At 42.2% G+C, this 24223-nt stretch overlaps 1 protein-coding gene across 6 annotated transcripts in view; it reads right to left on the bottom strand.

Annotated features, from left to right (window-relative positions):
* Nucleotides 1-3268: 3268 nt before the first annotated feature.
* The window catches only part of Nlg1 (Neuroligin 1), a 46506-nt gene continuing 25551 nt past the window's right edge, over nucleotides 3269-24223 (bottom strand). For all 6 annotated transcript variants that reach the window (XM_017153454.3, XM_017153452.3, XM_017153450.3 and 3 more), the window contains exons 9-12: nucleotides 12926-13115; nucleotides 7495-7646; nucleotides 6709-6824; nucleotides 3269-6115 (exon numbers count right to left, since the gene is read on the bottom strand). In XM_017153454.3, coding sequence (XP_017008943.2) covers nucleotides 4113-6115; nucleotides 6709-6824; nucleotides 7495-7646; nucleotides 12926-13115 — 2461 coding nt within the window. In that variant the 3' untranslated portion in view covers nucleotides 3269-4112. The remainder of the gene's footprint in view (nucleotides 6116-6708; nucleotides 6825-7494; nucleotides 7647-12925; nucleotides 13116-24223) is intronic.

The following is a 24223-nucleotide window of genomic DNA, read 5'->3' as shown; positions in this document are numbered from 1 at the left end:
CTTGATGTCCTTAATGACTTTTGTTGCTCCCATTGCTGTTTTTCCGTTGCTGTTTTCAGTTGTCTAGTCACCCAATACAATTAATTAAACATTTTTCGTTTGTTTAGAAAATTCCAATTTAGATTTCACTCGCCCAAAATTGATATTCGAAGCCTCATTATATTTGCTGGCAAATTGTTCTGTAAAATAAAATAAAATATTTGCATGTTCTATGCTGGGAATGGCCGTGTAAATTTCCGTGACCACTCACTGTCTGAAAACTTAACAAAGTTAAACAATTTTCACAACAGCCACACTCAAATGATTTTTATCTAATTTTATTGTTTTGAGTAATAGTTTTATTTGGCAGAATTTCAACGATTTACGGAAACTAAGCAACAATAATGGCTGTGCTTTAAATGATTTACCATTGCTCATGGCCGCATGCAGTTGTGTAATTTGGCACCTATTAAATTATTAAAATTTTCATTATAAAGTCAAACAAGCGACATGAATGAAAAAGGAAGGAAATAACGAAACATAATTTGCATATTTGCTTATTTGCTGTCGCTGTTTTTGTTTTTGTTTCTGTTTGGATACACTTTGCCGGCTGGGGACTCGTTGGCTCGCATTTGCATTGTTGTGGATTGTTTAACCAGTTTATTGTTCAAGGCTATTGAATCGAAGACCTCTGTCCAGTTGCTTTGTGGCAAATAAAATTGTAAAATTTATAAATAACCTTATAATAAAAATAATAAAGTGCATTAATTAGTCATGAAGCACTTAAGCTGCTTAATTACAATCGAAAAAATCTTTCGCCATTAAAAACCGTTGTACAGCATATGCATTTTATGTTAGCCATGTCGCTCTCAATTAGCTTCAATTAAAAAAGATTAAATATGTACGCGGTAATCCGTTTCGTATCCAATTTAAATTTAAGCCGATAAAAATGCCCATAGAAATATTTTGTTTTCGCCCATGGCCTTCCTGTCATAACTTAGCATTTGTCTCGCTTAGATTCCTGTCCCTTTCGGCCTCCTCCGCTTAACCAGCAACTAGGGAAAGTCCCCGAGCAGTAAATCAAATCAGAGACCAGAACGCCATACTAGTATTAATGCATGAATCGTTCCCCGTCTCCAGAAAGTAACCCCTCTTCTCCCCAGTACTTGCCCCTACTTTCTCTCGTTATTTACGAGTCGCCCGCCCTCTACATATTTGACTTTAATATACTCTCGAGTTACTCTAATTTGTGGTTGTCAGCAAATTTTGGACTACAGTACTGCTGGGGAAAATCTGCTTTGGGAATTTAATTTTTCTTATTTCTGTTTTGCGTTTTGCTTGTGGCTGTGTTGCCCGGCAACTTTGATTTGTTGGACTAAACTATTCGGCTTTTGCGGTCTTTCATGCAGGGTTATGAATTATTCAAAATGGGGAAACCGAGACAGGGGAGAAAATGTGCTAAATTGATTCGAATGCTTAATATTTGATGGGGTATAAGTGTTGCTAACATTCGGTAAAGTGATTAAGAATAGACAGCAGATTTGTTGTCTTTCAATTGCCAATGCTCTGAGCAGAAATTCCATTACACGCATATCAAACTAACAAACTTCCATTTAGCACTTTACAACTCGCCGCAAAAGTTGGGTTCAGTTTATTCAATTCAAGTACCGTTTTATACACTTTGCACTTCACTGGCAGAACTGAAAGACTGGGCAGTAGGAATTTCGCCCGGCGAAAGAAAACACCAACGATACATGGAATAAACTTGGCCAAAGAAAGCGCCAGAGGAAAATTACGAAGTACTGGCCACAGCCCTCTGATAGATAGGCATGGAAAGCAGCTGGAAAACTGGGAAAACCCAGCATCATGTTTCCTCTTTGAGCAGAAAACAAATGTCAACACATTCTACACCATGTCAGGTTGTTCGGGCAGTCATTATCGCAATTTATGTGCTCCAGTTTGATCAAACGACTATGATAAAATTGTTTTCGCAGGGCTTTTGTGCTGCTCAATTAGTTGGCTCCGACAGGGTATTTTCTCATAATTAAGAAACCTTCTGCCAACGAAATTAGAACTTCGGACAAAGCGAGGCCAGAAGAATTTCGAGTGAAAACTTAAGAACAATCCATTGGGTCGAGCAATTTAATTACAACATTTTCGGGTAGCTCCGGGGGGAAAACATTTCGTTTGGACCTGTTTATGACGGAGATTTTCAATTTCACCCGTAGTTCGCGACAAACTTTCTGCGTAACCTGCGTAAAAAGGCAAAAACAACTCGAAGACAGAACCATTTGCATAAGGGGCCAACGCAGAAACGACACAATAACTCAATTCGCAGCACAAAACCGAAAAAAGAAATCAAATGGGCCACAAAGGGAATAAGGCATAAAAGCCGACGCAGAAACTTTTCTGCCGAGGCAGTAAATCCTGCAGGATATGGCCCTAAGCTTAGCAACACAACGCACAACTATTCCTCGGCGTCGAGCGAGGGGAGCGACAACTTTGATGTCCTGGCCGAGAGGAGAAGTTGAGCTGTGGAAAGCGGAGAAGAGTTAACAACTATGCACAAAACGCCAAATATTTGAAATATGTGTAGCAACAAAAATGTTGACACTTGAACTGATTTCCAGGCAGTCTCCACAGTTCAGACTCCATTTCCCTGCTGAGAGTGTTCCTCTGCTCTACACTCTGAGAAAATATCCAAGCAAAAAAGAGTAAAGTCTAAAAATTAAACACATTAACAAATCATATGAAAAAAACAATTACATCATTCGATAAAAACACCCAAAAATATTGCTAAATATTTAATAAAAATCATTTAAAGAAACCTTTCTTAAAATTTAAATATTTAAATATAAAAATTAATTTTAAATTCGTGCATTTACTCACCTTTGACCTTTTGAAACTTTCAAGAATGTTGTTAGTTTCCTTTACAGAAAGGGATGCTTTTTTACGAGTGATACAGCTGGCGAAATGTTGTGGCAAATTAAGTTGGCGGCAGTGCGAAATTGCTTTGCCCGGAGAGTATTGGCAACAAAAATGATAGAAAAAACAGAAGCCGAGACATAAAAGGGGGGAAGACATGCTCGTAAGTAGCTTTTGTTTGGTAAATTGGCGGCAACAATAGTTGACGCAACTTTTGGTGAGCGAGTGGCGAAATTCGAGGCATTGTTATTGGCAATTTCTGGTGCAGCCACTTCTGCTGTTGGTTGTCATGGGAATAAATGTAAAATCACCAGCATACAAATTGCCCACATCGTTTGATTTTCTATTTCACTATATTTTCCAGAATATGTATAAGTTCGCATGTTGGCTTATGGTTAACCTTATTTATTTAATACTTGGCATTGGGACTTTGGTACAATTAAAACACTTTTTTCGTGTCCCTTGTTTGCTTCAACTTAAATTATGTGTAATCAGTATTGAAATTATCATTTTATTTTCTTGTTATTTATTTCTAATTATTTAACGATATTATTGTAAATACTGTGGCTAATTTTGGATATTTCGAGTATATTTCCTCACTAAATTATTTTCAAACTAAACATTTTTTAAGATTTTCCCTTAACCGTAATAAAATAAATTTGAATTTATATTCATTTTTCATTCTATTTACAAACTAACATGCTAGACAAATAAAACAGTCAACCCAATTAACTTATAAATAAAATCAATTACCATCTTTGGGTCTAAGCTAATAAACGGTTTTAAGTGATTTGTAAATATTGCCGAGCAACTTGTTAAAGAGACTTTATCAAAGCAATATTCTTCTCCGGGAAATTAGTTTCCTTTACGGGAATCGTTGCCTATTTCGATATCGCAAACCTTCGCTGCAATCTCCAGGGCAACCTCCAGTGCAATTTTCTTAACTAATTTACGCCGGCAGAAAGTTTGCTCGCACAAAAGCCAGAAGGCCAGCAGTCGGAGCTGTAACCACGAGCAATGCCGCCAAGTCAAAGATAAACTTTACACCGAAATGTATTATTAAATTTACGCAGGCCCCATAAAATTCCAGACCAAAGAAACCGGAGAGATGGGATGCGGATAGGATTTGGCAGGCAGCTGTCTGTCGCCGCATTGCGGGCACGGCGGGATGTTCTGAAGGACTTCTTGGCAGCCGCTCCCCGGAGTTTCTATATATTGGTCGTAATGCTTCGCCCCGGCGGAGGCTGGAACTGCTGCAGCTCGGTGCGTACGGTTCCAGTGGACGAGGAGGAGGAGGACGAGTAGGAGTTGGATGAGTCCGTGGTCGAGGCATTGGATGCCGACGAGCCCGATGATATTGTGGAATCGGTTCGCTGCTGGCATCCCAAGGGGTTTGCGGTTTCTGCCTGCAAATCCTTGCCGGAAGCCTGACGCTGCAATTGAGGAATGCGGCTTGTTGCGGCCGTTGGTGCCGTTGCTCCAGGAGATTCCCCAGCCGCTCCAGTTGCTACCCCCGGCGGGGATGGCGATTCCACCTGCTGCTTGGTGGGCCTGGGAATGAGCGAGCTCCTCGAGGGCGATTTCATGGGCTGCGCATACAAATCGCCATTGGGCGCCGTCCAGCTGCAACTTACAGGACTTCCAGGACTCGGCTTAATGGCGTAAATGCACTCGGTCCGCTCGCCCTGGGGGGGCGTGGTCTCGTGGGCCGGCGGCACGGACTCGAAGGACTGAAATGATCCGCTGAGCGCCGTCATGGCCGCCGACTCGGGCATTCTCTTCACTCGCTTCAAACTGGAGGCCGGCGATTTGGGAACAATGGGTCCAACAATGAGGGTGTTCAGCGAGATTTGCGGCTCCTTCAGCTCCTCATCCTCGTCCCTCGCCACCTGGAGTGGCGAGGTGGTGATGTTGCTGCTGTCCCTGCGCCTCCTGCCCAGAGTGTTGCTAATGGTTCTCGGCGGCGGCAGGGGGGCGTTGAAGTTCTGCGGCGGCAGGGAGTTCCGCTTGTAGCTGCTGCCCATCAAATCGTGATCCGTGGGCAGGACCTTGGGATAGTTGCGCTGCCGCAGAAGCTCCAGTTGCTGGGCAGCCGTCAGGGGAATGACCTCCAGGCCATCCGAGTCCTCTCTGCTCGTCACATTGATGTCCACATCGTCGGCGTGCACAAAACTGGTGACCTGCTCGTCGGCGGCCAGGATCATGTCCACCGGATCCGAGTGGGAGTGCGAGTGGTTCCTCAGGGAATACGGCTGCTGCTGGAGGATGTCATCGCTGGGCTCGGTGAGGGCAGAATGCTGTCTTTGCAGCAGCATCTCGTAGTGCTGCGGCTCGTGCATGTGCTGGGGGATCAGCAGGGCCGCATCGGCCACCTCTATGTCCTGGCAAATGATCAGCCTGCCATCGGTGAGGATCGGCTGAGGAGGCGGCGTGGCCGTGTTGAAGCTTCCCGGTTTCGGCGCCTCCTGACCCGACATCCATTCACAGACCTTGGTGTGCGTGTCCACGGTGGAGCAACTGAGCGATCTCTGGCCCGTTTTAATGGCCTCGTAAGTGTTCGATTTCCTGGTCATCTCCAGAACGAAGCTATCGTCGCCATCGCGGGACTTACTGCACCGCTTCAGCTCCTCGTCGTTGGCCCCGTCGTAGCTGAGGATGGTTCCGCCCAGCTTGGGAGCCGGGAAGGGCAGAGCCTTGGCCCTTCGACGACGCTGGCGCAGCAGAAAGGTGCCATAGATCAGCAGATTGAGAACTATTATGATGGCTATCAGGGCGATCAGCAGTTGCGTGGTGACCTCCGACTTGGCCACCGTCTCCGGCGGCGACTGCTGCTGATGATCCTCGCCGCTCTCCAGCGGACTTGTGGAGGTCACCAGGTCATCGAAGTCACTGCCACCCTGCATCTTGTGCACATGCCCGAAAGTGGGCGGGGCATTGTACATGTTCTCCGCCGCCGTTTCCGTGGACTCGCCACTCTGCGTGGGACCCGCTAGACTGGGTTCTTGGAGGAGCAGCTTCAACGTTCTCACAGGGTCCTCGGCCCCATGGTCCCTCGGGCCGTACTTGCTCATGTGACCCGTGATCACCTCTTGACCCGGCCCCTGCAGCTGCTCCTGAATGGCCGCTATCTGGTTCAGTTCGTCCGGCAGCTCTTTGTTCCAGAAATTCATGTAAATCTGACGGTACTTGTAGCCCACCGTCGGCGGAATGCCTGTCAAAAATAAGGAAATGAGGATAGGGTGTTACAAGCAAGAGAGAACGCTTTAGTCGGGTGCTCCGACCATCAGATAACCATTACTCGGTTTAAGATAGTGTGATGGAGATATAAAACTTTGATTGCGCCTAACTTTTTGATGTACGGTCCGCTTTTAACAATTTTGAATGAGAATATGGGTATTAATAATCGAAACAAGACCTCATTTACACTTTTACAAAATCTTTAAAAATACGGGAGATAGACCGGTTCTAGCGTTGAAGGGTATTGTGGGCGTGGCACTCAGAGCAACAGATTCAGATTTTGCAAACTAGCGCCATCAATTGGGGAAAATGTGGGCGCTAGAAATATGCATACCTTTTTCCGAATACATTTCTCTCTAAGGGCCGTTTTATCGTCCGTTTGTTAAATTTAATGTAAATCGTATGTGAAATCAGAGATTTAACCCTACTTTAAATTTATCAGGCGGACGAGAAAACGGCTCTAAGAGTAACGTTTATAATTATAAAGGAAGGTGTTGAGCAATTTATTATTATTATTTAAATATTTTGTATTTTACTTATTATTTTCTTATAGGATATCAAACTTACCTATATTTAGATACGCCTGAGTCCGCCTATTGAATTCCGGCCAGTCCAGATCGTAGCGATCCCACTCGAGGGCATGTGAGTTGAGGAAGACGCCCTTCCACGGGGCCTTCGGATTGCTGCAAGGAAATCAAGGATGTGTGTTATCATCTAGTTCACATTCAAGCAGCAAAGCATCCCATTTTATCGACATAATCCGGCCATTCATTTGCTCATTTAAATGACATGGTTATGGCGGGAAAACCGCACTCGCCGCCAGCCGAATGCCGAAACGTCCTGCTAACGATCTCTGATTTCGGCTTTGATTGCCACACCCATTGCCGTTGCCATTTCCATTCCCATTTCTTTCTGGCCCGGCCTTTATTTTTATCCCAGAGCGGTGGCCACTTCAACTAATAATATTTGCATGCGCCGCCACCCAATCCGGGCGTTGTGGAATAATAATAAAAGCGGCAGTAAAAATTCTATTCATTTCGCTGTCCAAGCGTTGCAGATTGCAAAACGTGCCGCATTCGAAGGCAGAGCCAATGCCAAACCAAAGCCACTGGTCGTTGCCATTCCAAAGCCCATGAATATCCCGCACTGCATCCGCATTCGCATCCGCATTTGCATGCAGAACTGTGACTCTTCGTGTTGATGTTGATGGCCCTCCCCTCCCCTTCCACGTTTTATATGCCCGAACCCCCCAAACTGCCCTTAACCACCGCTAACTTTCCTTTGCTAACTTTCTCCAAATGCACTTTTCACATCCGCTTTTTGGACTGCAAGTCCAGCCCGACCAGTACTCACCCGGTCTTTACGAAATTCGTCCAATATGCCATTACCGCCTCGGAAAGCAGCTTTTCCTGCACCGTGTAGTTGCCGCTGGGAAAGGGACCTGCGGGGGCCAAGGGAGCCCCGAAGATAAACGCCAATTCCTCGCCCATAATGCTATGCGGTAACTGTAAGTGAAAATATATATATATGTACGTATCCAAGTGCAGCAGTGCCGGTAAATCAAACCGGCAAGGGAATACTCTAAAACGCAGACCATTAAAGCAGTTGGGGGACCCATAAATAATAAAGCATTAGGGTAGGTAGTAAATGTTATGGGATTCCATAAAATCTGAGGGATGTTTATAAGGTTGTGTTTGTACAAGGTGAGAGGAGCTTTAAGGTGAAGGAGCTTATAACTGAAGATTGGATTATATGAAAAACAATCGAACCGATGTCTACTTATAATAACATTTGTATAAATAACATCCTGTATATCTGAGCAATAACTTTTTTTTAAATTTAAAACGTTGGGATATAAAATATCTATAAGAAAGTCTCTCAGTAAAAGCTTTAGTCACTTTAATTCAAATACAAAGCTAAGTCCTACATTTTATTAGCATCCACCTTGCAGGGACTTTGATTTAGGGATGGAAATCACCCAATGTTTTCCACCTTCGTCACAGAGAATGTACGAAATGGCCAAAATGTAATGCGGTTGGGTACTCGGTGAGTCGGAGATCGGTGTGAAATGTTTTCAGCAGTATTTTAACGGCTCCTTTTTGGCCATTGTGACCAACCGGCATCAATCTTCTTAGACGGCCTGCATAAATATTTAGCTAGCCGAAGACAGGGCCAGAACGTGGGAAACGAGGGAAACCAGGGAAAACGCCGGAGGCAGTCGCTGAATGTAAGTAGGTAATAAAGCCAAGTTTTTATTGTGGCCATGAAAAATGTAACAAAGTCACAAAGCATTTCTGTCTGAGGACATCAAAATGACACTGTCCCCGAGCTGCTGACTGTTCTTTTGGCCTCGGACGATGTCCTCTGCGCCGCTGAAATCTTTTATGGCATTTATGAATGATGAATTTCGCTTTTGATTTTCATTTTGCAATTGTGTGAGAATTTGATGAAACGAGCGAGCGGAATTCAATATGGCTCCTGCCTGGCAAGGCTTAGTCTAAGCTTTTTGTTGAGCGTTTGGTGATGAATATTCGGTTCAATGGCCTTGTAACGAAATCAAAGCGAATCTTTAAGGTTTTTTACGACTGAAATTGATCCGATAGACGGGCGTATGTTTATTTTTACTGTAAGCATTCTGTTGACATGCCGGGGAAATGGACAGAGGAATATTTTCATATCAATCAAATTGAGTGCTCGCGAGCGCAAATATTATTCTTACATATTTGCAGCGGTGGAAAAATGTAAATTCCCCATAAACACACATTTTACTGCAAATGTTGACATAAAACCTAAAAATTTTAATTAAACACTTCCGTTTAAATTCTGCACATTAAATATTAGTCCGCGATGTGGATGCATAATTAAAGCGCGTCCGAAAATTATTTATGTATTTATTCGATTGGCCGAAGCGTGGGCTTCCTGACTTCCTGCAACAAATTATCTTTATTGGCCAGCGATTCTTGCGTTAAAGTTGCAAATAAAAAATTACCGGTGCGGAGGCGGAAATTCAATTTGGAATGAATGCGTAACTTTCGTAATTTATGCCTCTCCGTTTGCCCACTCAAAAACAGGAGGCGTTTGTGCCCACGGCAACGGAAGCAACAATTTGACTTAGCGCCATTTGTCGTAATAAACCTAATGGAGTTAATGGCACTCGCAGCGTGTAAAATTTCCAAAAATATTTTCCCCGAATTGGCTTAGGGCAAAACGCTTTACGGTGTAACTAAGGATCCGAAACCTGAGGCAATTGCCTGGGCGTGAATTCTCCGAGAGGCTGGAGGAGGGCATTCCATGCCGCACAATTTGCTCTCATCTTTCTATAATTTTATTGGATTACGCAAGAGTTGGGCGAGGCCAGGTCCTCTTTAAATTGGTATTTTTGTGTGTCGGTAATTAAATATTTTGCCTCGCCGACTTTTCGCCTCAGAAAGTATGCTGTATATTAAGCGTAACCGGCACGTTTTTCAGTATTTGCCAAACACTCGAGTTTCGGAAACCTTTTTGCGGACTGCGGTCGCAAACTTTCAACCACGCACCAAAATAAAAACTTTAGTTTCAGTCATATTTATTTTATTTTCATAAATTTCTTTTCCTTCCTCAGCCATTTCGCATTCTTATCAGAAGGAGAAAGTCCGTTGAGCTGGGGGAAATGCCCAAATAGTCGACGAAAAAAACTTTGTCAAGAAAAAAGAAACCGACCAGACGGGACATACTTCAAATGTTTTTTATTTGTGGGGTTTTTGCGGAAAATTCTTCGGATGCTGACCGCGTTTAGAATGCGTTGATAATGACGTTTGTCTACGTGGGTCTGTGTATGCGTGAGCCCCTGGGAAAATGCTAAATTTAATATGGAAAACTTATTAAACTGTCCTCGAGCCGAAGTCGTTTTCATCTCTTTTCCCTCGATTATGCCCAAATAAATTGGAACTTGTTTTGCCAAAGTTTTCGGCTCGCTGAGTTTATTGCTCAGCCTGGGAAATTAGAAAAAGGCGAATAGAAAAATCTCCAAAGCAGCAATTTTGTACAATCCCCATGTTGTTTATTTGTGTGCGCATTTTGCGTTTTGTCTTCGGGATTAAATTCAATTAGGATGTACTTTACGCACAATTCCCATTTTGGTGGAAATGTCTGTTCTTGGAAATCTTGGAAAATCGCGACACTTAAGAATTTAGCAAGGCTTTAAGTCCTATATCGGAGAGAAAGTCTTTGGTGCACTTTATGCTTAATAATTCTAGAATTTGAAAAGAAGTATAGTTTTAAAAACATAAATTGATCATAAGTCTTTAGTTTATTAGTTAATATTCCTTTACTTTAATATTTGCCAAGGTCAAATTATTTTCTTTCTCGAATTGGAATAATTTCTTTTACCAAAATGTCTTTCTCAATAAACTATATTTTATTAAATTACCCAACCTATTTCTTATTTACTTTCTTTTGTTCTCATTACCATTTATACTGTAAGTAGTATATTTTGTAGATTTTATTACGCTGTCTCTGGGATTAAATCAATTAAGCCTCGCTTTAAGCACAGCCACCATTTCGCTGGAATTATCTATGCTTGGAATAATTTTCGCTATTTTTAACAATCGCCTCGAGGCGCAGTTCCGTCCCAGCGGAATGGAATGGTCGGACACTTCAAGCCAAGTACGTAAGTAGTCTCTTTGGCCCGTTTTGAGGCTGAGGCTCGGGCTGAGGCAAACAGGCAAGACATGTGCCAAAAAGTTTCACAATAAGCCCGCGGCCCAAGGCAGATAGTCAAAGAAGCTGTGGGCTGCGGAGGCGAGGGCGAGGGCGGGGCTGGGGAGTCTGCTGAGTGGGCGTGGTTCAAGTTAGTGAGTGGCTGACGCTCGAGATGGAGTGCAGAAGCGCAGTTTATGCACAAATTCATTCGCATTCAGTCGAGCTCTCTTGGCTTCGTCTTCGGCCCTGACAAACAGAGAATGCGGCAACAGAAAGATGTTGGCATAAATAAAAAAAAATAAGAGCCAGAATGTTGTGCGATTGTGTGGGCCTTAAGTTGTCTGACTGTTTTCCTGTCTGGTCCCCCAAAGTAAAGCAAGGAAAAGAAAAATAGAAACAGCAATAGCAAGAGGACTAGAAAGAAACGAGTAGGTTGCGTTGGCGACAGGACAGCCGGCGATAATTTGTAGGCACGCCCGAATATCCTTGGGATCCGCTTTTCATGTTTAAGGCTTCCCGGGAGCAGCATGAAATATTTAAGTGAATTTTATTCCCGCAATTTATTCGCAACTAATGCGATGCCTGGCTGCTGAATCCGGCCATATATCAGGGGGCATGAACATGTTCTTTTGTGTGATTTGGCTACTTTCAGTCGATGGCAACCGTTGGCAATTTATCAGACTTATTTTCATACTTTAATTGCGGGCTATTAAAAAGTTGTTGCACCCCGACTGCCACCGGCTGTTTGGTCGCATCCAAAGGGCCCTGTCCCCGAGCTGTTCATCTTTTTGCAGTTTCAGTTGCAGTTTGTTTTATGGCCAACTACTGTGGCCATAAAAATTCGCTTAGCGCAAGGCTAAAAGTTGCCAAAAATATAATACGAAATAATAACTTTCCGCCCGGCGGAGGGGGTGTCTCCTTTGTTTTGGATCCCTGTTTGAGTTGTTTTCAAATTCATTATTTCTGTATGGGTTGTTTGCGAAACTTTTGTCTCCGTCTGCTGAGCAATTTCTGCTTTGGCGAAGCATAGGCGAAACTCCGAGGACCCTAACCGCGGGGAAATCAGCGGGAAGATGAAAGGATTCCCTGGAAATGTTTACTTATTCCACGCGTCCAAACAGCACTCCCCATTTGCCTATCAATCCAATCATCTTAATTACAAATCAATATGCCCATTTAACTGTAGAGTAGCAAAGGTCCGAGGCCAAGACAGCTTCATAGCAACACAAAGCTATCTCTGCGAGGCAATCAGTAACAAATCCATAAGCATGACAAAGCCATAAAAGCCGAGCCAAGTCGGTGGGACAAGGACACAGATAACCATAACCAGGGCCAGTCTCCACCCCCGCTCCTGGAAAGTGACCCCTCCTCGGACACAAATGAACCCTAAGTCAAGAGGATGCCGTCTGCTTGGCAAAAGGACACGAGCTAAACTTGTCTGGCTGTGTTTTTGTTTTGGATTTCAGCGCCTCTTATATTTTTCGGTGCACCCGGAAAAATTATAACGAAAATTGTTTTTGCTATGAGTAAAAGTGAAATTTTAAAATATGAAATAAAATTAATATGTCATGCACACAGAAAAAAATGGGACAAAATATCAAATTGATAGGTGCTGTTATATTTAATATTTCTTTCTAAAAAAAAATACTCCACTTAGTTTTTAAAAATAGTATATTCATCTTTTATATTCTAATGAAAAAATATTTTCCTTAATTTGGAATCTTATTAATTTTTTTCCTGTGCAAATATTTATCCATTTCTGTTGCCGCGGGGTTCAATGCCTTCAATACTATTATTTCCCATTGGCAGCTGCAAACTTGCGAATTGTTTTGGCCAAAAAGCCAAAAACGAGCACCGTCAGCCGCCAGTGATGAACTGAACTCAACGGCCCAGTGGCACAAACTTTTCAGCATTATTGTTCCATTATTGGACGGCCACAATGGTGGAAAGAGGGAAGGGGAGGCATCGAGTACATTATGGAAACTCATTAGATGCCAACTCATGCTGGGTCTATTCCGGTCGGACCGCGGGCGTTTAATTTAAATGCGCTGTAGAGTATGTAATTGGAATCGCCATTTGGGCATTGAGGAGGGCTAATACTTACGTGGGCAAACGGTCCCGTCGCGCTGTTATGGCCAAATACGTACATATAATTGCGCCGATTGACATCCGCGTGGAACATCCCCGTCTGCAGCAGCGGGCCGACCACTCGGGCATCGGACAGTATGTCCAGGACCACGTCACGATGCTCCAAATTAGTGGCCTTAATCGGATTGTTGTACATGTCCTGGTATCTGCGGAGAGAAGAGAGTGCGGCAGAGACCGTAAGTGTGGGGCACGAAACAAGCGGAACATCATCGCAACGTGGCGTATGCGTAATGTGCATTGTTAACATTTGGTGGCTCACTGTGGTTACGGGTGTGCGTGTGTTACCCGTTCTGGGTATTTACTCTCGGTACGTAAAGCTTAATTACGCGGTTGGCTTTTGTGAGGAGCTTCCCCAGTGGGACACTCGCAGTCAACAATGGACAACAATGGCACACTAATGCCAAAAATCGCGAATAAACCAAGAAACTTGCGCTGATTGTAATTGATTTTTGTGCAAGATTTGCGCCCCTATCCCGGAACAATTAAATGAAAGCCGATCGAATTCGTTTTTTGGCTGGGTAATGTTCACTTGTAAAATGCAGTGGAGCCGATTTATATATTTGCTAAATATGTTTTTAATATTGGTTGATTAATATTTATTTGTTATATTAACTAAATGTTATGAACTGGAGAGCTCAACCCAATTCTCAATTCCTTTATCAACACATTTAAAATTTATATTTTTGAACTCCCCAGCTCAGCCATTTAAACACTTAAATCCCAAAAAATGACGAATCACTTCTTAAATTGTCTGCCAATATAGAGAATTTCATTATTTAATTTTCGTTTTAGTTTCGTTCTTATTTTTCCGTTGAAGATATACACAATAATATACATATTTAACCAACAATAACAAGTTTGAGAAGAGAAAATTCAAGAGAAAACTTTTTTCTTTGGCAAAACTTTTGTGAAGCTTTCAACGTTTTACAAATTCAGCACTTTTGGGATTGGTTCAAATGTGTCTTTAATTTGTTGTTAAACAGTTTGTTAAGTTTTCACTTTTCCATAGCTTATACGATATTTATAAACACTATTATTAAATTGCAGTAACTAAGGGTTTTGTATTATATGATGCATTTTCAGAAGCCCGCAAATGCTTATTCAATTTATATTTAAACTTTCTCAAATATGTCACACATTTCAGATTAAATAACAAACTTAAATATATTTATCGTAACTACTTTCAGCAAACATTTAAAGAGCGTCTGGCAATTAAATCCTTTTCGAGCACACCTTATGTAAAATGGTTCCGGAGCCGCTTTTTCTTTAATAAATTTGTTCCCCTCCAGTCCCGCATTAGATAAATCGGCATGTCTCTGGTTAAGTCCATCCCAGCATGAAATTATTACGGCGCAGCGGGAAAGACACGGAGCCTGGGAAAAAAATACAGAAATCCCTCTGTGCCTGCCTTGTGTTCATGTCAAGCACAACACTTGGCCTTTTGCTAGCAGCTGTTGAAGCAGGTACAACATGCCACAGGACACACACAACACACTTACACTCGCCTTACTCCGGAGTGCGCCGTATGTACGCCGAGTTTTTCAACGTCTTGGCGTGCCCTAATGTACAAATAAATAGAGCCATATTTTCCACATTTTCGTACGGGTTGTACTTAGTTTTCCTTTGCTGCCCGGCTTGTCTGTTTGTGTTTTGTGTGCCATGTTATGCATTTTATTGTCGGCTACTTAAGTTATGCACTTTGACCTCCATTCAGACAGCACAGTCGACCCCCCGTGCAGAAGCCTCGAGGAGGAGAAGTCAGCGCACGGCGGGGAGTACGGTGCCACTCATGAATGTATGGCCCAAGGTGGCTAGCAAGGCGCCTTCGTTTGCTTTGCTCTACTTGCTGATGTTTATGAAGGATTCAAAGGACATAGCTACAGCAAAGGTCAGAAGAAAACGCCACAATATTCCGTTTCTTCAATATTATGATTTTGGCAGTTTAACGTAAAAATTTTGAAATTTTCTCACTTTAATGTGAGACACGATATCATTTGCCATTAAATTATACTATAAAACTAAGAATATTTTTAAACATTTCCAAGTCTTACTATTTTGTCCGCATTTGTGCATTTCGCCGTGGACGGAGACACATGTTTGCATTGGAATCGTAGTCGGAATCAGAATCGAAGCAGCTCAGCTTCGCTTTATATTTATTTGCGGTTTCTATTATGTAATCCCATATAGTTGAGAAGACGCTTAGAGCGTTCAGCTGGCGGTCTTCGATGCGTATGCGCAATAAATAAAGTGCGAGCTTCAGAAATGGAGAGAAACTATCCTTGTGTTTATTAAGTTTTAAATCGTTTGCTTAAATTTTCGATTGTACATGTGTCGAGGCTCCCGCAGCAGCTCAAAACTTTGATCTCATTATGCTCCGCACAGTGGCATTATTATAAGCTCATCGAAAAACCCGCACCAACCATCGACTTAATTAAAAATGCATGCAAGCCATGATAATTCCTTTTGAGCAGGGTGGAAAAACTTTTTAGTCGTCCACTGAGGATGCCATAAAAATGTGTCATTGCAAATATAATTTGGAAATCACGCGAAATGCGTTACGGAAGCAAACAAAAAGTCGAGCAAACAAATTTCGAGTGCCAGCAGACCAGCACAAATGCTTAATTAAAAGTTGGACGAATATGCATTGGGGAAATCGCTTGAAAAACATGGAATAACCCGAACGTGTGGTGCTGTTGGCAAGGAAATAAGATTAAAGTGCGCCACAAGCAAACAATAAGTGGAACAATTCCGAGACTAAAGCCATCCGAAAGTTCCGTGAACGAGACCAGAGCCACCGACAATATAATTAAATACATACGTGTGTGTACTTAGACGACAGTTTCACGTAAAACATACACGCACCGCAAAACGACCCACAAAAGCGGCCAAACACACGAAAACACTCAAAAGTAACCGCAGAACTCTCGAAACACCAATACACAGGCACTCGCACACACACAAGCGCCCCCAACAAAATGGCCACCGGAAATATGCACAACAAACACTCGAAAGTATGCAGTGGAAAGCACGCCCAGCAAAACCAGAAACAAATAGCAGGTGAAAAGGGGTTAACAAAGGCAATGGGCGTCATTTGCTTTGCCCCAGTGCCACGCCCCCAGGCAACAGCCCTCCTCTTTTGCACACCTCGAGTGGAGACCAAGGAATGACCATTTTGGGAGCTCACACAGGAGCGATCCAATTTACATTCCATGCATTTTTTATCTAAGTTTAAAAATAATTTGATTAAATATTAAGATCTCCTTATAAAAAAATTTATTTTCTACATTTCTTAACTATTAATTGTCGTAATAAGAATTTAATTCAACTAGATCCTTTTAGTCCTGAAAATTCCACAATCTTCACAGGCTCGCCATGAATTAAAATAAAGAACTGGGCAAATTAGCAGCCTCAGTTCTTGTGGCCTACCACACTGAGAACAGAGATCGTTCTCCCCTAACTCGGCTGTACAGTGTAGGTTGCTGACTTCCGCTGCTCGTTTCTGGAGCGTGAAGCAACACTCACATTTAATTTCCGAAGAGCGTATGTGACACTTTAAATATTTCCGCACTTAAACAAACACTTCTCCGCCAGGAACACACAATCGCAAGAGTCGGATACGAATGCGGATGCGGAGACACAGACGCAGATACAGATACAAACACAGATACAGATGCAGACAGGGACAGACGGAGGTGTTCGCCGTTCTTCTGGCCGGAGTGTCTGGTCTCCGGCAGCCTCAGCCGGGTGCTAGATTTTCTGCCCTAGATTTTTGGCAGCTGCACAGCCGTAATGAATTTGTTGAGGAGTTTGCTAATGAAGTACGTCGGTGCCTTCGAATAAAATGCAATTTGATTTTAAATTGCATTAAGCGGAAATTGCAGGGAATGAGAATATGCTCCTAATGGCATTCAAACGAGGGGACAAACCGTTCGGTCTTTAAACTCGAATCTACCCCTGGCATGCGGAGTAGAGTTAACTTTAAGTGGAGCCAGACCTCAAACATTTAAGCACCGGCTCAAATCACAGTGTGCCCCGTGGCCTGGGAAAAAAGGGGAAAATCAAATCCATTTAATCACCCAGAACCCTCGCACCCGATATGCCCGTAAACACAACAGGCAAAGCGAAACAACTCGAGTCTCATATGTATATACCCGCGCACATATAGACACGGATGCGGACCACTAACTGGCGTTAATGCCCGACTTCTGCGGGGAATAGTGCGGGTTCATGAACCCCACTTAACGTGGATGTGAGTGTGGATAGGGGGCGCCCATCAAGTGCTCAACCGCTGCCAGGCTAAACAGTCAAGACACTACAGGATGTGTGTGTGCCCTCGGAACCCCCGCCACGTCGTCCAATCAGAGCCATAATGATAGAGCGGACAGAGAAGGGAAAGGATACTATTTTTTATCTATGCACAGGACATGGAACCATTCAATAAATATTCAAAGGCCACATAAAAATGTATATGCGCATTATGTTTATTACCCCATAAACGGTACACGGAAATTTAAATTATTGATTAAATTTGTTTTAGCTTGATTTTTATTACACTTTCAAGAATTTTTGTTGAAATCGGTTTTAAGTCCGCTTTGTGTGCAACTTTGAAAATGATTAATCAATATTGTTATATTATCTGATTCGTTAGTAATTTAATTTAATTTAATAGGTTTTTTTCAAGAAAATGACAGTATATAAATTTAAAGGAATAGTAGAGTACACTTATTCTAATTAAGTACATTGCTCTTCAATCATTTTAAATGAATAGCATTTTCTTTATAAAATACCTTTTATAATAATTTGCTTTTCACTTGGTTATGACAGATTTTCCTTAAAAGTTGCTCTTTTTAAACGGGGAAAAACTCATCAATAAATGTTTCTCTAGGCTCTAAAATAATATTTATAAATTCGCCGCAAACGCTGCTCTCGATAACATTTAACTTTTCCGTACACAAATTCACCACTAATGCACTGGTCGACATGGCAATTGTTGAATTGAACAATTCGTAGCATTCGGTAATATGCCAGATTTCAATTATTTATGGCGTTGGCGTGGGCTTACAACAATTTCTGGTCAGTGCGGAATATAATATAATATATTGCGTATACGCCCCCGTTCAGCCCAAAAAGCGTTTACCGAAATTGCTATGCCGCAATTGTGCTAGTATGGGTGGCCGCTCTGCGTGCTAGTATGGGTGTCAGCGTGTTTGTTGTGGATAAGCACGTGTATACATATGCGCCAGAGGCACACACACATAGAGAGCCCTCAGCGCTGACAAACGATTATGAATAACTGCAACACGCCGGGGAAATGCGACCACTCATGATGGCGGGCGAACGGGAAAATATCTCAGCGAGTGCCTCTGGGCGCGTGTGTGCGAATATTTATGCCGCTCACAATGCAATAAGCGCCATTTTATTACACTTCAACATCTACACTCAGCAGCAAAGTTGAGCCAAGTTGGGTAAACAGCGGATGCAATAAGTAGTCTGAATCTCTGAAGCTCGGAAATGTGGAAGAAAACGTTTAAATGTTCAGAAGAAATTTATAGTTACGGTTGGAAATAGGCAAAAATAAATTTTAGCTATAGCATATTTTAGGGATTTCAGATCGGAAATTAATGCTTAAAGCATCCTGAATTTAATTTAATAAATATGGTAATCGTAGTATAAGCCAAGGAAATTCCATTTTTGTTTATATCGCATTTTAATTATGTATTAGTGCTAACTTTTAAATTAAATTATCCGGTTTATGGTATCTTGCACTTTCACATTAACGTGCTTTTATGGAAGAGTTTTGCTTTGAAGCGAACTTAAATGATTTACGGCCATCGCCACCTTTAAAATACCTGAGAGCTTAAAAAAATGACTGAAGAGGCGTTTTGCACTTCATGAATGAAATTTCCACTCAAAATGCTCGCAATTTCCATATTTACCCAGCAAAGAAAAACACTGAAATATGCAAAGTAAATAATTGCTTGGGTTTGGGAGCGGCGCTTCGGCCGGTTGCATAATCGAAAGTTCTTCAAAATGCATGTCAGCGGCAGATTGCCCCGAAAGGGGCGTGGCCAGCGGGGGGCGGCAGGGCGGTGAGCGGTTGCAAGTACATGTGGCGCAGGGGCATCACAGGATGGCCCAAAACAATCGCTGAGCCGGATTGAGCTGGAGCTCGCGTACACACAAGAGGAGTGGCAAAAAGCACGCATGTAATTTATGATGTTTCAGCGTGTAAACAACACGTTCCGAGCCGTCGAAAAAAAGAAGGCAGAAAGCGGAAAGCATGGGGGAACCTACATCTGCACTAGTTGCAGCAGCGAGTAATTTACGAGAGAAGTTCGGCAAATAAAACGGGAGCAACTGGTTCAAGATGCTGCTGCCGGGGAATATATGGATATGGATATGGATGTGGAGCGGGAGCAGCTGGAAACCAAATGCATATTTAGCCGGCATATTAAAGCGTAGAGCGTACGGGGTAACAGCAGACAATGCCATTTAAAAGTTTATGGCTTTTGCATCGCACGCCCACGCACTCGCCCGAAGGACACGCCCACATCATTGTCCTGGCCATAAGCGTTTCGTAATCGGTGCTGGAAAGTCAGCTATTAAAGTTTGAACAACGGAAGTAGTTATGGCCATAAAGCAACTTTAAATTAAAAGCGTAACAATTGGCACAATTTGCAGAATATTAAAAAAATTAATAGCTGCACTAATGCTAAAACTCAAATATTTTAAAATATTTGTGTTAAGTTTATAAGTTCGATTTAAGAACCACTTTTAAAACTGAGCTAATAAATTGTTCTGATACAATTTGTCACTGCCCCAATTTCTTTTGTTCATAAAATCCATTGAAAATTAGATAAAGTATAAAAATAAGCATATTTTGTGAATTAAATTCTACTAATCCCTGCAAAACATCGTAGCCATATAATTTAGTATAAAAACTTTGCCGCATTTAACATTGATAGGAGCCTTATCTCTCGTTGGCCTTTTTATAATAACTGCTGGAAGGGCTGGCAGCACTGGCCATAATGTATGCGACTTCCTGCTGCACGGCCCGCGGACTATAAATCCAGCATCCCGAACTCAGGGACAAGCACCGCCTGTCGCCAAGGATCACCGAGCTGACCCGAGCGTTGCCTTGCATATTTTTGTAAATAATATTATAATAAATAAGTTTATGCTATTAAGCGTCTGCTGGCGGGCCCCCGGCACTGTTGGCCCTCTCCCACGGGCATTGTTATCTGTAGGACGCGTGTCTGGCGCGGTTTCATTGCGGAGTAAACAACTTTTGTGGGCAGCCGGGTAATTAAGGAGCCCGCTCAGCGTTGCGGTTTATAAATGGCCGAAATTAAAACGACAATATAAAGCTGTCAGCGACACTTTGAGTTGGGTCAATTGTGTCTCGGGCAGATAAGCCAGGGATTAAGCGACTAAGCAACAGTTTACAAACCGGGAAGACGTCGAAGAGAAATAAGCCGGCGTCGGGGCGACAATAAAACTCAACAAAAGTGAGGCGACAGGGACTTCTTCGGTACAAATGAATATTCAATTCAATTACACAGCAGATGTATTTGATTTGATTTTCTCATCTTACAATCGGTAAACAAATTAAATTCCCAGTGAATTCAATTTGATTGAATAATAGCAGAGTTAAGTTCCCTGGGGAATCTACACCTGCAAGATTCTTTAGCAATCCCAGATATTTCCTGAGATAAAAGTAAAGCAAACTCGCTCCTCTATTCTGTGTAAATAGTGCAAGTGAAAACCCACAGACTTAAATCCCTACCGGAAGTCGGCTGTGGCCTCGAGGACAAGATACGGATACAGCACTAAATAATTGCCTTTTCACTCCGACACATTTTCCCTCGTAGCCCCGAAAAAACAAGCAGAAACTGCTAGACATTTTAGATGGGGCCATAAATCTCAACCGGCTGAGCGAATGTGTGTCAGCTTAGCGTTTAAAAGAACAAGCAGAATGCTACGGTAATGCCAAAATAGCCAATTTCATGGCTAGTGTAAATCAAACACACCTGCAATTAGGCCCCCACACAAACGGACACCCACCTGGAGGTTCACCCGAGGAGCGGACAAAGCTATTTAGGCAACGGCCCCAGAAACAATTTCAGGCAATTGCCGGGCAACTCATTAACATGCAGCACTGAACCTGAACACTGGAAAAAGTATCAATGAGAATTATTATATTTATATGCTATGTTTAAATTTGTAAGACTTGGAAATAAATATTTATACCCTTGCAGAGGGTATTATGATTTCAGTCAGAAGTTTGCAACGCAGTGAAGGAGACGTTTCCGACCCCATAAAGTATATATATTCTTGATCAGCATCACAAGACGAGTCGATCTAGCCCATGTCCCATGTCCGTCTGTCCGTCTGTCTGTTTCTACGCAAACTAGTCTCTCAGTTTCTGAGCTATCGGGACGAAACTTTCGCAAAAGTCTTCTTTCTATTGCAGGTAGTATATATGTCGGAGCCGACCGGATCGGACAACTATATCTTATAGCTCCCATAGGAATGATCGGAAGAAAAAAACTTTAAAAAATTCTAGCTTCGGTGTTTTTTGAAATATTACCTTCTACTTTTGGGGATGTTATTTTTTAAATATTTCTGAATTTCGAATTAATTATTTAAAAAATCGGACTACTATATCATATAGCTGCAATAGGTACGATCGGAAAATTAATGGAAAAGTAATAGGAAATAAATTCTAGCTTCTTTGATTTTTATTGTATTATCTTCTACTCTAGGATATAACTCTTTTTAAATATTTCCGAATTTCAATTTTAATTTGATCAAAATCGGACGACTATATCATATAGCTGCCATAGGAACGATCGGAAAATTAATGAGAAATATTAGAAAATTGAACATTTTTGCGATTTGTTAATTAATAGGAATGATCTGAAAGGGTATATAAGCTTCGGCTGGCCGAAGCTAGCTTCCTTTCTTGTTTTAAAAGTATTTAGTAAATTGTCCACGTAAAATCATTATAAGAAAAAATTATTCTCATTATTATTTTTAGAAAAGTGCGTTCCAATTTCCTGAATATTTTATGCTATTCGCAATATAAGTAGAAACTCACTTACACAAAAAGAAAACAACCCAGTGTTAAATCGATATGCGTGTGGGAGGGGGAAACACACATTCGAAATTCGAATTTGGCTACTTAGCACAGTTGCTTTCATTTCGAGCATATCGAATTTATATGTCGCATATCAAGTCAAAAGTGATACCACATAGTATCAAATTAATCTTAGTTTCATATGAAGTTTGTTTTGGGTGTATTTAAGTGAGAAAGCTTGGGCCAAAGAGAATTTAAAGTTTTCGAATAAATTAAAAATGTATGAAACCGATTTGCCAACACTTTTCTTACCATGTAACACCCTGTATGCCACCGGCCCTCTCGGTTCTTAAGCCATTGTCTGGCCCCCGTTCTGTTGTTGTTTGACGTTGGAGTAGCTAATTTTTAGGGACCACAGGTGGATAGGGGGTGCATGTCTATTTCCCTCCGAGGCTGCAGTATCTGTAACTGTATCTGACCAGCCATTAAACGCAGCCATGGAAACACGCCTCGGGCATGCTAAAAGGGGTCGGATAACAGGTCTCACCTCTCGCTTCGATCCCCCCTGAAAAGCCGGGGGGCCTTGCCATGAAGAGGGACGGTCATAAACCAAAAACTGTTGAAAGTGGCGCAATGCCTAAAAGTTTCCAGCGCTGGCTAAAACTTGCCTCACTGCAGCAGATAAAATGGCCTAGCCGAAGAGGATATGCACATAGAAAAAAGTGCATTCGAGGGCCCTTGCATTGCCACTTTGAGTCGCTTTGAGTTGGTCCAAAATGAAATCGAGGCACGGCGGCGGAAGCAATTGTGTGCGCTTTAAGGCGCCTCGAAGGAGGATTATGGGAAATCATAAGCGGGCTGCGGCAAAATGAAATGCAATCAGCTCTCGAGATTGCCGGGGAAGTCATAAATATATATGAACGAGAATATTATTACTTGTATTCAACGTCAAGGCAATTTCAGATTAGAACCCCCATCTGGATACGCTCAAAGAAATAAATTAAAAGAAGACCTACGCATATCTTCGAGATTACATACTCTTACACAGTGAAGAAATGTATATAGGATAGACAGATATGATTTGGATAAAAAAGTTTAAATTTTTCATGTCATTAATTTAATTTCTTTATCATTAATTTAAAATTACTTATATAATGTGTTGGTACACCCAAAAAACTTCATATGATATGTGATCAATTTAATATGCTCCAGTTCCAGGCTAGTTCGAATTTCGAATTTCCAACTCATGTAACTTAAAGCTCCATCTCGCTCTGTTTCGAATTGAAAGAATTTGTTTTTCTCGCTCACTCACATAATTCGTCTAATTGCTTGTTCCTCTCTTTTTTAAAGTCAGAGAATCTCCGAAAGAGAGAAATGCCATTTTTTAAAACGACATTCGTATAAATAAATTTACCATGCGCATAACGATTTGATCCCGGCGTGTTTTTTTGTGTGTAAGATAGAAATCGGGGTTTCGCCTAAACCAAAAATAATTGGTCTTAACGAATTTCCTTTTTTTTTTGGTCTTCAAACTTTAAGAGTAAAATTAATTTTTTTATTTTTTAATGTCTCAGCTGAATTTCTTGTAAGTGTAGGCCCCTCTCCCCTCTCAAAATAATTCGATTGAAGCAAGTACATGTCCTAGGGCCCCTGCGGGCGTACTGCTGAGATGCATTCATTGTCAAAGGTGTCGTGTCGAACATCTGAACAACAGACAACGGCAAGAATCCGCGGGCCGAAAGCCCCCCGGTGCGGCACTCCGGCCATCCTTCAACTTGAGAGACACCCGCAGTCGAAAAAAGCCAGGAGTTGAAATGAAATGAAACGAAACAAAAGCACTGCTGCCCGTCAATGACTGCCTCCGTCCGTTTTTCCACCGTCCGAGGGCCCGAATGCTGTTTGGGCTGCCATTTAATTCAATGACGGACAACAAAGCATTGCCACTGGGATGCAGTTAACAGAGCAGTGAGAAAAGCGCCAAATATGTGCAAGCAAAGCCTGAAAGGCTGCCACGCCCACCCAGCACCCCACACCCACCACACCCACCGACGTCATACAAAACAATTTCCCCTGGAGAGTTTCCATGTTCAGTTATTCGTATGTGAAAAAGCGCATCTGTTGTTGATTGTGTGAACTTCCTTTCAATCGTTTGTTTGTCCTTCTTTTTTCTCTCAG

Source organism: Drosophila takahashii, chromosome 3R, assembly GCF_030179915.1.
Source record: "Drosophila takahashii strain IR98-3 E-12201 chromosome 3R, DtakHiC1v2, whole genome shotgun sequence".
In the NCBI taxonomy this organism is placed as follows: domain Eukaryota; kingdom Metazoa; phylum Arthropoda; class Insecta; order Diptera; family Drosophilidae; genus Drosophila; species Drosophila takahashii.
Note: the sequence above shows the minus strand (reverse complement) of the source record. Positions and strands in the feature narration are given on the sequence as shown.